Source organism: Penicillium riverlandense (genome assembly GCF_028828495.1).
Source record: "Penicillium riverlandense strain IBT 135883 chromosome Unknown utg000001l_segment0_segment0, whole genome shotgun sequence".
NCBI classification, from domain to species: Eukaryota; Fungi; Ascomycota; class Eurotiomycetes; order Eurotiales; family Aspergillaceae; genus Penicillium; species Penicillium riverlandense.
The window spans coordinates 2810367-2824281 of record NW_026643194.1 but is presented as its reverse complement, the minus strand read 5'-3'; the positions used below and the strand labels follow the sequence as shown (position 1 = coordinate 2824281).

Below are 13915 nucleotides of genomic sequence, written 5' to 3'. Positions count from 1 at the left end.
CACAATCCTACGGTGATCGTCGTCATCGGCCCCCATCACCGCCCGTCGGGGTACGAGCTATCGGAGACCTTCTGGTCAGGACCCAACGGATTGCTAACTCCCTGCCTCCTTCAAGACCGCCACAATGCATCAGCATCCCCGGTCGCCGGCGGTGCCATCACCGACGCCAAACGTATCTTCCAGGCCGACGTCGGCCCGTACAGATGACCTCAGAGACCAGGAACCCACCACACCCAGCTCCCCAACGGCGGACCTACGCACCAACCTCACGAAGGGCTTAGGGATCGAGGCGGGCACAGAGTCTGCGGACCAGATCCAGAGGAATGCTGCACCAGGAAAGGAGGCCATGGCTAAGTTGAACCAGATCATTTCGGTATAGTCGCGATCAACCAGCCCATTCTCCTGCCGCGCCCTGCTAATGCGCTTTGTTTCCTGGCTCCAGAATTATCATACAAAAGCCGCCTTGATCATTTTACACTCCCGAGTGGAGCTGCCTCCCTCGTTCACTAAGGGGTCCGACACGCCGAGAGTAAATCGCTGGGTATGTTCCTCGATCACATTCGTCTAGTCGACATTCTCTTTTTCAAACCATGGGACTGGAAGCTGACTCTGACCCTTCCGTCCAGTTCAACGTTGAAGTAGATGACACCGACGTCCTTCGAGAGCCGCTCCGGACATGGAGAACGTGCGATGCCTCCGACAACCGCCCACCACCCCTCATCATCGAAACATTTTTGGATACAAAGGGTCTCACGAACAACCAGAGTCTGGTCATTCTAGACGAAAATGGGAAACGGTGGGACGTGCAAGAGTCGCTCGCCGCTTCTCGAGGCGCTCCCGCCGCCAAACCATACCAGTCGGACTCCGATGATATCATTTTGGAACGGTGGAGGATCGAGTTGGGAGAGTCATCTAGCAGACCCCCGGCCGATTTGGGCTCCATCCTACCGACTGTGTATAAGAAAAGCATTGTCCTTTTCCGTTCTTTATTCACCTACTCTAAGTTCTTGCCCGCTTGGAAGTTCTCCAAGCGCAACACCAAGTTGCAAAGAAGTCCCGCTCTCCGGATCAAATATCGAGTGGTAGACGGGCGTGCCTCTAACAGTGATTCATCCCGAGACCATCTCACAGCGCCGCTGTATGAAGGAAATGGAAAAGTTGTCGATACCTACAGTTTTGGAGTCACCGAGTCCCCCGCAGGGCCTTTCTCAGTTCAAGTCACCTATCGTACTAACTGTGATTTCCGTGTCGACGATTCGGAGGCTCTGCTGAGCTCGCGATTTATGGGTGCCGATGACGAGATCTTCCGTCCCTCTTTGCCCTCGGAAGAAGCCTCTCGGCCCAACCCGGAAGCTGGATCCGTGCCAGTGGAGAGAAGGACAATGGAAAATCCTGATCGTGCGCGAGCATATGGCAGCCTGTCAACATTCCATCAAGTCGGCCCAACGACTGGCGCAAGCCCTATCTCGGCGCTCCGAGCACTTAGAGATGGCGGCGCTGGCTCTTCATCCCAGTCGGATTCATCACCAAGGAAACCTTTGCCTGTGGCCAAGGTCAGTTCACCATCACGCCCTGGTCACCAGCTGGCAGAAGGTGGCCAAAGTTTTCCACGGCGCCCGTCAGTGTCCTTCCAACCGTTCAAGGCCCCCGCCCTCTCTGCATCTCCAGCCCTGGTCGAACCATCCTCGGCGCCGTCGCCCCGTCCTGGGTCAGCTCGTGTACCTACTGGTACTTCGGCAGACTTCAAGACTATGCCGCCACCTTCGGTGGCAGCCTCTGCTCGTCGGTCCGCGGCTGTGGCGTCAGAGCACGCAATATCATCTTCAAACTCGGCATCTCCGAAACCTGCTCCAATATCCAGGTATAGCAGCTCGTTCACCCATCGACGGGGCCGACCTTCATCTGGCGGGACCAACAAGGTCGAAGATGACAATTCCAGCGGCAAAGCCAGCGCGACCTCGTCCAACGCCCAGCCTGGCTCGGGGCTCCTAGCGGAGGGCACTGGTACGAGTGCTGAATCTATTCACGCAGATGACGAGAACATTTCCGAGTTCTTGAAGATGCTTGATTTGAGAAAGGATCTAATGAATCCGGCCCGCTCCACGTCACTCGAATCTGGACCCCGCAAGCCCACCGCCGCCTCGGCTGCTCTCACTCGCTTCCAGCGCATGCGCGATTCAAATGCTGCTCTTTCCGAGTCAATGTCATCGTCGGTGCATCTGCGCCGCTCCTCAAATGCCTCTAGTAAACAATTGTCCGGTGTGCCACCGATGGTCTCTGGCACTTCTGTATCTACAGCCTCGTCACCCGGCAAGCCAATCTCCCCGCATACTCCACACACTCCTGCCATCCGGTCGCGTCTGAGCTCCAACAGCGTCGCTGATGATCATGAACCGGAGCATGATCGTCAGAGAATACCGCGCATTGAGCATGACTCACCTCTCGAGGAGAATCCAGATGAAACAATACATCGTGATTCATCCACAGCGGGCGCTATCGATATTCCAACCTCCCCGCGTATCTTTGCTCCTGCCTATCGACGATCAAGCTCAGCAGCCCAGCGTCGGCGACCACCCGTCGTGAGTGATGAAGATGAAATATTCCCATTTGGGATGCGCAGCGTCAGTCTGGGGGCTGAGGAGAGGTCGCATATGAGTCTCGGCGCGCTCCAGCAGCAAACCCAGCAACAGTACTTGAGCCCGGATCCCAACGCGTATCAGACAGAGCAGGAACGGCGATCCTCGGCAGAAGATTCCCACGCTCCATCCGAATCCGCGACAGGCCCGTACCGTGAATCTGAATCGATCCGCGGTCAAACACCATCCGGACAAATGGCAACTTCGTCTTTCTCCAATCCGAACGTCTATCAGCCGCGGTTCTCCAGTTCCCGCGGTCGAGGGTTCTCGGGTGGTCCTCACTCGCTAAGCTCTGCATCCAGCAGTCTCCGCGGAGCCACCATCCCCTCCCACCTAGTGGAACGTGATACAGATCGCGACGGCAATGCCAGCGGCAGCGCGAGTGGAAACTCCACTGTCGAAGCCCGCCGAGGCTCGGGCCAACGGTCTAGCGGCGGCCGTGCAAACCCAGCACAAGCGCCTTTCGAGGAAGACGAACCGTTATTATTCGCTATGAGTGATTTCGGTGCATCTCGACGCAGCTTAGAGGAGGGCCGGCATGGAAACCATGGCGGCGCCGACTCCAGCGGCGGATCGAGGCGTGGCAGTGGCAGGCGCGGAGCTGGTCTACCGGGCTTTCATGTCTGGTCATAATCGAGCGTCGGCACTCCATATCTCTCTCCATACCTACTCATCATCTCTTCAAACCCTCCTACTCCCTCCTTCCTTAGGACAGGTCCAAGTTCATGGACTGACGTTTTCCGTTCCATACGTTTTACTGATTTGTTTCATTGATGCGCGTTTGACTGCTTTGATAGACTGACCACACAATCACAGAGTGATAATTGGGACTTGTGCATAGAGCTTCGTTCATTCCTTGTTTTCTCTCACTTCTCTCACCTCATTACTTTTTCAGGTGTTTTGGTTTTCTTGTTTCTCTTTTTCTTCTTCTCAGAAACGATCTCACCCGACTTGTTTGCTACAACTCCCATCCCTGCATGAGTGATATGACATGATGTCTCTTGGGCGCCTTGCTTTGCTTATAATCCAGCCTTGGGTTATCCTATAGTTTTGAATTTTGAGTCTCCTTGATGACATTCCCACGACTCTGCGTTTATTTAATCTTATCTTATTTTCCTTTTATTCTTTTCTGGCACTCAGATTTGGGGCAAAATAACCGCTAGACCAAAAATGCACCATGGGCCATTCTTAGTCTATGCCGTCACAAAAACCCGGTATGTAGTGTTAATTATTTACCATGTCTCGATTATACATTCTTCAAATCCAAAACCAGATGCTACCCCGTCTTCTCGACAGGATACTTCTGGAGCGCCTCGTACCATAGCAGCATGCTGCCAATCAAAAAGGCGACCGAAGCCCAGATTAGGGTCAAGTCGCCCTGATAGGCACACCAGCTGGGGGTGCAGTAGCCAAACGACGCCGCCAGGGTCCAGCCCACGGAGCCGATCAGATTCCACACTCCGATATGCCATCCCAGCAGATGCGGCGCCGGGGTGTACCAGGTTGGCTGGGTCTCGAGCACATACAGGACCGAGGAAATAACAAAGAGGACCCCGCCAACAAGATAGGTCAGATAATACACGCCCTCGATAGCACCCCGGCTCATGTTGTCGTATATCGGCGGGAGCGTGCAGATACCGGAAACGTAGAAGACGGTGGCACCGACAGCCAGTGTAATGGAGGCCACAAATCCGATCTCGTGGAAATAATGCGTCCTCAGTTCGTGCCAGGATGGCCACCAGGTCCATTTGCGGTCCGCCTTGGGCTGCTGCTGTTGCTGCTGGTGGTTCTGCTTCGCTGAATCTGTCTTGTATTTACGCTGGTGGTGGTGCTGGCAACTATATACGTCGGCCTTGGCCACCACTCTGCCGGAGTCATCGTCGTCTTCTCCTGTGAGGGCCCGGTGGAGGGCCCATCCAAAACATCCAGTTTGGCTCTCGTTGCACGCTTCGAAGACGAGAAGCACAGCTCCGACCTGGAACAGCGTGGCTCCGACAAATGCGAGTGCAGCGCCGGCCGTGGCCTCCGTGGAAAACTCCGAGCTGGGAGCTACAAGCGGCAGCCAGTAGAACAGGCCACTGATGATGAAGAGCAGGCACCCGACGGAGAAAAACACGGCGATCAAGTACGAAATGTCCCAGTACGGGCATTCGGTGCACATGCGCCACAGGCCACGGCCGACAGCGCGGAAGCTTGATGTGGAGTCCGGGTGGGAAGGGTCCACCCCCAGAGGGTGTCTTCCTTTGCGATTGTCTCGAGACCGCCAATTTATGAAGGCCGGTAACGCGACTTGTGTTGCGTGTGGATGCGGAAGCTTGTCGTCGATCAAGCCAGGATGAAGCTGTGCCTGATCTTCGACATGGAAGCGCGCCCGCGTTGGGTTAAAAAAGGGGAGCGGGCCCCGGACGGTCTCATGGTCAAGGCGGACGCCGACATGTCTAGCAAAGGGCGGCGGACGGCCTGGAGACGCGAATGAAGTATTGCGGGGCATGGACAATATTCATTGAAGGCGCGCGAGATATACAAAGGACGTGTCTTGGGACGCAGAGCAGATGGGAGGACAGGTGAGTCGTGCTTCAGGGATTTAATTGGTACATGGAAACGCCACTGTGCCGCAGATGAATCGGATGCCATCTGGGGTGGAGCCGCCCGCTTTAGGTCGACCGGTATCCCGACATCGTCCCCCGGACTACAGACACAAGTTTAACTGCTAGGGCTGTCTATCGAGTTCGTCTATCAAGTAGTTGGTTCATAAAATATTATTATAAGTTTCGAGGAGTATTAAGAAGATTTCGCCCTACGCTCATCCCTATCCCTTAACACTTCAAAAGCAAAGAGGCGACGGACGGGGCAGGCATTCAGCAGCGATATACCACCTCCACCATCTAGTTCAACAAATTCACACCTCAAAATTCTTTCGAACACACAAGCAAAGTATTAATAAACCCGATCAATTCATTCAGGATAGCGCCAATTTCAGACACCGCCTCGACCGGGTCTTCACAAGTTCGATCGAAACAGCAAACAGAGGTGTAGAGAATCGAGATTGTGTGTTATTCTGAGATTGTACGTTTGAGACCTACCAGCGCAGAACAGTGTCGATTGGGGTGACCACGACTTCTCATTACGGGGTATTTCTCTGGCGCTATGATAACTGTGCCTATTGCGGTTTTTCATAGCCTCCTCGTATTCTTGCTCGCACAATGGGAAGGCTCGTATTCATCAAACCAACAGTCGAATCAGCTTTCAGCTTTTCTCGACTCTCATCCCCGAAGAACGAGGATCTTCATCACGGTGGGGTTCTTTAATTTTACTCTCGTATCGACAACCAATTGTCAGTTTGCGGAATCCGTAAAATGGTACTTGAGGCTGAATCTATTATGGCCCCAAGTGATGGATGGGTATACTCCCCCCTTTATAACTCTCTTTCTTCCTCCGTCTTCTCCCACTTCCTTCTTAATTCTCATTCAATTTCTCCTGCCCTCTGCCGAGCACACCCTTCTTCAAGCGACTTATCCAAGACCTGTGAATCCACATTCTCTTCAACATGCGTTTCCTCATACCCCTCTCCGTCCTAGTCGCCTCCGCGCTAGCCGCCTCTAATAACTTCAACGAGATCTTGGATCAGCTCTATGGCGAGTGCGGAGGCGCTTGTGCTTCTACCGAATTCAAAGACAGCAAGTATGGCTGCGGAGACCCGAGCAGCTCCGCATCCAACACCTGCTTCTGCAAGAATTACGCCAACATTTTCTCTGATGTCAACGAGATGCGCTTTGGAAACTGTATGTCGAAGTGTAACATGAACGTTGGCGACCTGAACTATGCCCAGTTGGCGCACGATGTTAACAACATCTGTGGCTCGAACTTGGGTGCTGATACCACTTTCACTGGGTCGTCACCGAGTAGCTCCGCCACTTCCAATGCAGGCGGAGCAGGTGCGAGTTCCACCGCTGCAGCGTCGAGCCCTTCTCACACTGGTGCTGCTAGCACTATTGCGAGCTCCAAGACTGCACTTGCTCTGGGTGCTTTGGCTTTCTTGGGCTACACTCTGTGATTTCCTGACGTGTAAGGGAGAATGCGTTGGTGCTATGTTCCTGTCAAGGTGGAAACGAAAGAATCTTCCAATACCAATAACGCTGAATAGTTCATGGGGATGCAACGCATGGAGGTTTGATTGAGTTTGCACTCTTTCTTGCCTTTTGCTACATTCTTCTAAGTTGTGCATAACTTAATTATTTCTTAATTTGGATTTTATTTGTATTTTCGGCATTCAGGCAGCAGGTCTCTGCTTCATTTGACAAACCGCCGACATATCCAGTCCTCACTAGGCTCGACCTCACTAGGCTAATAGAATTTGATTATTTAATTGATAGTCCATGAGGGATCTATCTCCTTCTGAATGATGGAAAGATGCGTTGTCTATAACAAGAACAGAGAACAGACTTCGGAGCCGGCCATCTCCCAGATTGTTGGAGGAGCTGCTCAATAAAATCCTCAAATACAGTGGCATCTGTTGAACCCAGAAAAATCGGGGAAGGGCAATGTTATCTTACGCATTACCTAGAGTATTCCGTATCTAATCCGTAATACTATCGTATGTTCGCATGTGTATGAAAGAAGGACGAGGTGATTTGGATGTGAGCCGGACTGAGCATCTACTGTAGAAAGATACTATACACTCACCTTCCTGTCAACTTGTATACCTGGGCAACATATCCACGGCTACAAGTATTTACAAATGAATCATAATCCATAATAATTGAATATTCGGTCTTCCATTTCTTCGTCAAGGTTGACAGATTGGCCTATAGACATAAACTAAATATTGATAGCCATGCCACACCACATCTCACCACACCTATGCAGAGCTTTATCCATTATTCGCAGGATTCACGGCGCAATAATCCAGATTATGCACACTAGGGTCAGGGTTACCAGCCCAGGTTCTATTAGATAATGTCATTAGCATTCTTTGTGTCCCACAGCAGGTAGTTAGGTAGGGGAAAGGAGAAAGACATACGGGAAGGAAACTGCATTGCCCGAGCCACCGAAAATAGCAAAGGTCAAGATAAAGACGCAGACCTGGGTTCCGCCGTCCAGCGCCGCAGACACGATATAGTTGTACTTGGTGAAGTAGACAGGGCGGTACTTGCGCAGCCACCACTGGGCGAAGAAGCCGATAGCGAAGTAACTGAGGATGGAGGCGTTGATGCCCACAAATAAATAGCCCATGTACCAGAGGATGATGGACAGGTTGATGTAAGCGAAGATCTTCTTAGGCCAGAACTTGTAGGCGATCCAGAAGGGGAAGGGAACCACGAAGCCCAGCAGGAACGAGATCGTTACCCACTGGTACCGGCCGCCGACGGAGAACATGTCCTTGGCGATACTCCAGGCGATGGCTAGCGTATTGAACTGCTGGATGTTCTGTCCGCTCCAGATGTTGGTGCCCTGGATGGAAAGCAGGATGGGCGCTTGGTTTTGCACGATCGTTAACATCATGATGTAGTTGAAGAGGGCACCGACGACGCAGCCGCCGACTTGGACGAAGAATGTGCAGCGCGGAGACAGGTGCACGTTCTGGGCGAGACGGAGGTCCTTGGCGAGTACTTGGCCCATTTGTAGCGAGTTGTAGGTGTAGCAGGTAAAGTAGAGGTTGGCTAGTGGACGACCGGGGAACATGTATCCTGCTAGCATCTGGCAGATGGGCTGGATGTTGAACTGGAATCCCGTGATGCCCATCTGGGCGCCGAAGAAGAGCATGAAGATGAAGGTCAGCAGGTTGGCGATGATGAAGCCCCACCATGGAAGGGTCGATTTCATCACGTAGAGACAGATGAGGCCGACGATGAAGCTGGCGAGCAGCACGGCGCCCCACCACCAGTGAGGCGTTTCGTAGTACAGATTGCGCAGCATGAGCTTGTAGTGGGGATCGTAGCTGGGATCGTCGATCTTGCGCTGCAGACGGTCCTCGGGAGCCTCCTGGTTAGCCCAGAACTTGTAGGTTTGCGGCTTGAGGAATCTCTTCATTTGACTCGGGCTGGCCCACGCCCATCCTGCTTTCATGTCGTCCCAGTTCCACAGCAGCATGTGCGTGAAGGTGGCAGTGAGACCCATGTTCGAGGTGATGAGGTAGATCAGGTATGTGCCCGTCAGCCAGGGGATGCCCTGTTCGCGGAGCTTGGCCTCGTTGATGGTGTGATCGACGTTCATGATGAGGTTCTGGTCATAGGTATAGAAATTGGTGGAGGTGGAGTTGCCGTAGAACAGCAATTGGGATAGGAAGGGGAAGTTCTGAGAACTGAAGATGTTGCCGTAGTAGACTCCCATGAAGAGCATAATGCAGCCCAGGTAGCCGATCAATGAGTTGGTCAGGGCATACAGAGGGTACCACAGGGGAGATCCAGTCGAGGCAATGTACTGCCAATCGAAGCACACAGACACTTTGTGGTGGGTTAGTTAGTTAGGGTTTGGGTTGGATAGTCGGCAGGACTCTCTACTCACAGAAACCGAGACCCTCGTTACCGGAAGCACCGCCAAAGAGATTTGTGAAGATGAGATTGTTCTGGTCAGCAAGGCAGAAGATCGAAACACCTTCGAGAACAGGGAAGATCCACTAAAATATTATGAGAATGGGTCTTGCAGCTAACCGATGGAAGTGGTGATCTTACCTCGGGGATGATTTCCCAGAAGAACAACACAGTGAACACAACATAGAAAACCTTCAGACGAGATTTCGATTCGACCTTATCCCGATGAAGCGATTCCAGCAGCGTACTGATCGGCAGGGTCATAGGCCACAGCATCTTCGTCGGTCGCACCAGGACTTCCCTAAGCAAACCAGCAATTCCATAACCAATCAGCTGGGATGACAGCGTGATGAAGATACCCGCAGCGTGGCTCGGGTATCCACCGTAGAAGAGCTGCTGCGCAGCCAAAGCCTGTGTCGCGAGGGCGGATTGACCAGCGGCCGAGGCCATGAGAGCAATAGCGGCATGCTCCTTGCTGTTGAAGGGCCCTGGGTTCAAGAAGTTACCGAGCCATCCAATGCGAGGAATTCCATAAGCCATGCCCTCGCCGAGAACATAGGCAATAACGGTCAGGAACACCTGCGAGACGAGAATGGTCTGCGGCTTGAAGTAGAAAATCTCCTGGAGAACCGAGGCAAAGACCGAAAGTCCGACACCTATGACAATAAAGAAGTTCAGTGGTTACTCTTGCCATACTATTGTATACCCGAAAGAAAGACATACCTAGAAAGACCGTGCGGACGGTCCACGGGTTGAGAGATGGATCATCGTCCACATGGAGCACGTTCGTAACCAACTCCTCCGCGGTGTCGGCGTGGATATGGTCCTTCTCATCATTGTGTTCGATATCATCATACGATGGAGGCACGGGTTCAGTCGACTCCATCGCCGACTTTTCCTGCCCTTTTTTTCCATCCGATGGCGAATCCAAAAAGTTCTGCTGCCGCTTCTCATCCACAACGGCCTCTTGAGGCGTGGACTCGGCCACATGAGGTTCCTCGGCCCCAAAGTCCGGATCGGAAGACATCTTCGCAAATCAGCCCGCCGAGATTCTGTAGGGCTGGGAATTGGTTTGTTTAAAAGTGTTCCGCCGGGGAAGGAATCTTCTCAGGAAGCCTCGCAAAGCATTCTCTTTGCCCCTTGTGGCACTGTCCAGAGTATTTATCTCATTATTAATGGCTAGGGATCCAGTGTGCGCCGGTGCGCGCCAGTATACAACGCTGCCGATGCTACCCCGTGCATGTTAACCACATTAGGGATCGCGTTAGCCAGTCTGGGAAGGTCGATAAGTGATCTCTCGATGGTGACTGGCTTAGCCCCCGCATTGCATGGAACCGACACCTCCCTCCCTGATCCTTATCCAGGAGCTGAGTGGATAATAATCTAACGCCAGCGATCACGCGAACTAACTAGCTAGTTTAGTTATCTTTGACATCGGGTTAATTAAATAATTGTGGTACGATACGCTCAACAGACTGTCTGTGCGGGGGCGAGGGTACGTACGCTCGTCGGGAGGAACCTGGTTGGTGTGGGCGTTCACTATCGCCGTCGGACACCGGCAGGACAGGGTGTGCTTAGGGCCAGATCTTACCCATGTGTACAACACCTTGGCAAAGCTTGGTCCGCTCGCCTAGAAAACCCTCTAGAAAACCAAGTGTGTGGGTCTTTTGGAGTTCCCACCTTTTTTTCCCTGGGACTACTGTATATGAGATGTTCCTAGCGTCGGAGTAAAAGAGGCGATAAGGCCTAGTAGTGTTAGATTAGCGGGAGTTTACGAAATACTCCATGCCAATCGGAAGTAAGGCGTCCAATTTCTTTTTTATTGCCGGACTAACTATAGTACAACAACACACGAGGGTATATCCAGTAGCCGGCACTTGGACTACTGTGTAGATCCTGATCAGGTAGATCCAAGGGAGAAGATCAGCCTGAGGGATATGGTATGTAAGATGCGGTTGTGAGTGAGTGCCTCCCATCTCACTAGCTGCGACGCCACAGAAGCTTGGAGCAAAGGCCCGCCCCGGACCGTGCTGCGGATAAACATCCCTGCCAGCCCAATAATTGTGGCATAGCCCAACCAGAGCCGTGTGAATGCGATTATACAGCCTGGCCAATCTGCATCAGAGTAGAAGCTGTAAGGGCAATTACGCCCCTGGAAACAGAGCGTAACTTTGAGGACAACAAATCACATTACATCTTCCGGAAGGTGTTTCCTGAGGCGCTGCGCCGCTCCTTGGCACGGAAGCTTGTGTTTTTGTCATACTGGACTGCAGGCTCCGTATTGCGCTTCTTCGACTGAGGAGCGAAGACCATTTCCTGCTCGCCAACAACGCCGCGCCGCCGCGAAGGTTTCTGTTTCGACTTCATGTTCTGGGCGCGCGAACCAAATGACCGGTCCCGTGCAGAACTGGCGTTGGTAGAAGAAGAGACCTGCATGCGAGGCGGAGGCCGCTTCGTCCGCTTGTAGTCGGCAGAGGAGATCTTGCCAGAAGATTTAGCTTTGACGGGCCTCTCCTGCTCGCTCTCCGAGTCGGAGCCGTCAGAGCTCGAATTGGGCACGCCATCCACCGCCTCTTGCTCGACGGCGGTCAGACCACGCTCCTTTCGCTCGGCGGGTTCGGGGCCAGTGCTAGGGTTTATGAGTTTGAACTCAAACGAGTTCTCGTCAACAGCAAAGTCTTCGTCCTCAAACAGCTTGGTGAAACGGCTGTCGCCCAGCACGCCAGTTGGCTCTGAGGAAGTAGCAGTCGGGGCACCGACCACATCCTCGTCACCACCACGCTCGAGCACGCGCTTGGCCCGCCGCCGCTCATTCTTCTCCTCTGCGTTCAGCAGCTTCTCGGCGAGCTTCTTGTTCACCTTGACAGCAGCCTTCTTCTTGCCACGGATGCGACTCTCGCGTTCCTTGTCGATCTTCTCTTTTACCCTCTTGGCGCGTTCTTCCTCCCAGATGTAAGGGTTTGTAATCAATCTCGCCTCCTCGTACAGTCGCTGGGCCACAAAGTAGCCATGCATGTAAGGCCGCAGGAGGTTCGTCCGGCCGATGAGATGTTCCAGGTTCAGGGTCCGAAGTTGGGGCACAGACAAGAACTTGAAATTATCGTATACAGCGCCAGCCTGGGTACTGGTGAAGGCATTGGGGTCATTCGGATCCTCAGCCATCTCTTCGACGAGGTTGTCCAAGAAGGAGCACCATTTCGGCGCAGGCCCCAGTTGCGGAATGAAGAACGAATGCTGCTGCCGTCCTTCATTCGCCGTCAGGATCATACCGCTGTCTTTGCACCAGGCCACAGAGTTGATATCCACGGCTGGCTCGACGGAGGTCCACGGAGTGCCGTCGCGCGGATCCCAAATTTTGATAATGCGCTTATCGGCAGACAGTATCTTGGGTTCCATTGTGGCATCTCGCGTCGCAGAAGATGACTGGAGGAACGTTAGGGTGTGAATTGGGAAGCCATATCCTTGGTCCTTCTTCAGGAGAGGCACAGGCGATCGAAGATCGTAGAGGTGAATCAGGCCGTTTGACGAGCCCGTGCCCAGGGTAAGGCCAGAGCGCTGAAACTCCAAGGCAGTGATCTCTGAGCGGGCATCCTCTGGCCCGATCTGAGTCGGCGGCAGCAGCACACCCGCGCGGCCCTTGGCTCTGGGATCCCAAAGCTCCACAGTCCCGATTGTTGTGCCAAAGGCCAACAGTCCGTGGCTATCTTCCGCAATAGCGCCTGTATTGACCGCACCGGTGTTGATACCACCCTGCAGCGCACCTCCGCCGGTTGATGTAAAATCGTCACCTCCAACATCCACCTCGAAACTGCGCATGTATCGCCCGAGCTCCAGGTTCAATCGGAAAACCTCTCCCATCCCATCAGCGTTGACTCCCACCGCTGGCACCAATGCCTCGGTGGACTGGCGATCATATAACAGATCCCGTCCGTACCTTGGGAGCCTTGTTGTGTAGTGGCATCCTGATGGAGTGTGGAATTCGAGAGAGCGGTCAGACTGGAGGTGAAGGGACTTCGAGTAATCGGATGAGAGTAATCGGAAGGTTGTATTGAGAGCGACTGTATGCCGGGCCCAGGACAGCGACAGCTGGGGCAGGTAGTGGGTATGAATTTGAGGCTTGTATGTTCCTTTTTGCAAAAATGTTAGAGATTGCGCCAACCAAAAAAAAAACCTGCGTATGGTTGTAGACAAACCTGTGCTCATCACCCAATCTCCGTCTTCACTAACCCGAATACATTGGCTGGCTTCCTCGAATTCAAAATCCTGGAGAAGCTCAACGCGATTCGCATATTCGGGATCATCCTTCAAACTGCGCTTTCGCCGCCGAGCAAGCCATTCGGGCAGCGGACGCGCAGTGTTGGAGCCCGAGATGGTATATACCGGGACCTCAGACTGGTTGGTCAGCTTCATGGTGGGCGAAGCAGTTCAACCGATCGGTGAAAAGATAAAGAAAAAAAAAAGACCGCGATAGCAGATTGGGTTGTTGCACGTGACCAGGTCCCGTGCCGATCAGCATCCGGGGAGAGTCGGTTTGGTTTGTCTCTGTTGATCCACATCCAGAGTTGCGCTTCAGTTTCTTGGTCATCGGGCACTGCCTTCTTGCTCTGTTCGGTCCTTTTTCCTTCATTGTCTCCCTCGCCCAGCCAAATTCAATTCATTACATGGGCTTCCAGTCCGCATTCCCCATCCCCCCGTGCGGAGAGATGGCTTCCATCAGCTGAATGACGCGCCGCCCATCTCTGCTGTGCG

At 53.2% G+C, this 13915-nt stretch overlaps 5 protein-coding genes across 5 annotated transcripts; 2 read left to right on the top strand and 3 right to left on the bottom strand.

Moving 5' to 3' along the window:
* Positions 1 to 124: 124 nt before the first annotated feature.
* N7474_001149 (uncharacterized protein) lies at positions 125 to 3269 on the top strand (the record flags this gene model as incomplete). Its single annotated transcript, XM_057192564.1, has 3 exons — positions 125 to 373; positions 443 to 541; positions 627 to 3269. The coding sequence occupies 3 exons, from the start codon at positions 125 to 127 to the stop codon at positions 3267 to 3269; spliced, it is 2991 nt and encodes a 996-aa protein (XP_057057517.1).
* Positions 3270 to 3912: 643 nt separating this feature from the next.
* Positions 3913 to 5127, bottom strand: N7474_001148 (uncharacterized protein; the record flags this gene model as incomplete). The annotated part of the gene is made up of 1 exon (XM_057192563.1): positions 3913 to 5127. One exon carries the CDS (start codon positions 5125 to 5127, stop codon positions 3913 to 3915), a length of 1215 nt encoding a protein of 404 aa, XP_057057516.1.
* A 1056-nt stretch (positions 5128 to 6183) lies between these two features.
* On the top strand, positions 6184 to 6690 carry N7474_001147 (uncharacterized protein; the record flags this gene model as incomplete). Its single annotated transcript, XM_057192562.1, has 1 exon — positions 6184 to 6690. One exon carries the CDS (start codon positions 6184 to 6186, stop codon positions 6688 to 6690), a length of 507 nt encoding a protein of 168 aa, XP_057057515.1.
* An 816-nt stretch (positions 6691 to 7506) lies between these two features.
* N7474_001146 (OPT family oligopeptide transporter) lies at positions 7507 to 10193 on the bottom strand (the record flags this gene model as incomplete). The annotated part of the gene is made up of 5 exons (XM_057192561.1): positions 7507 to 7582; positions 7657 to 9079; positions 9141 to 9252; positions 9308 to 9822; positions 9890 to 10193. 5 exons carry the CDS (start codon positions 10191 to 10193, stop codon positions 7507 to 7509), a joined length of 2430 nt encoding a protein of 809 aa, XP_057057514.1.
* Positions 10194 to 11356: 1163 nt separating this feature from the next.
* On the bottom strand, positions 11357 to 13576 carry N7474_001145 (WD repeat NOL10/ENP2 family protein; the record flags this gene model as incomplete). Its single annotated transcript, XM_057192560.1, has 2 exons — positions 11357 to 13293; positions 13360 to 13576. The coding sequence occupies 2 exons, from the start codon at positions 13574 to 13576 to the stop codon at positions 11357 to 11359; spliced, it is 2154 nt and encodes a 717-aa protein (XP_057057513.1).
* Between the last annotated feature and the right edge of the window lie 339 nt (positions 13577 to 13915).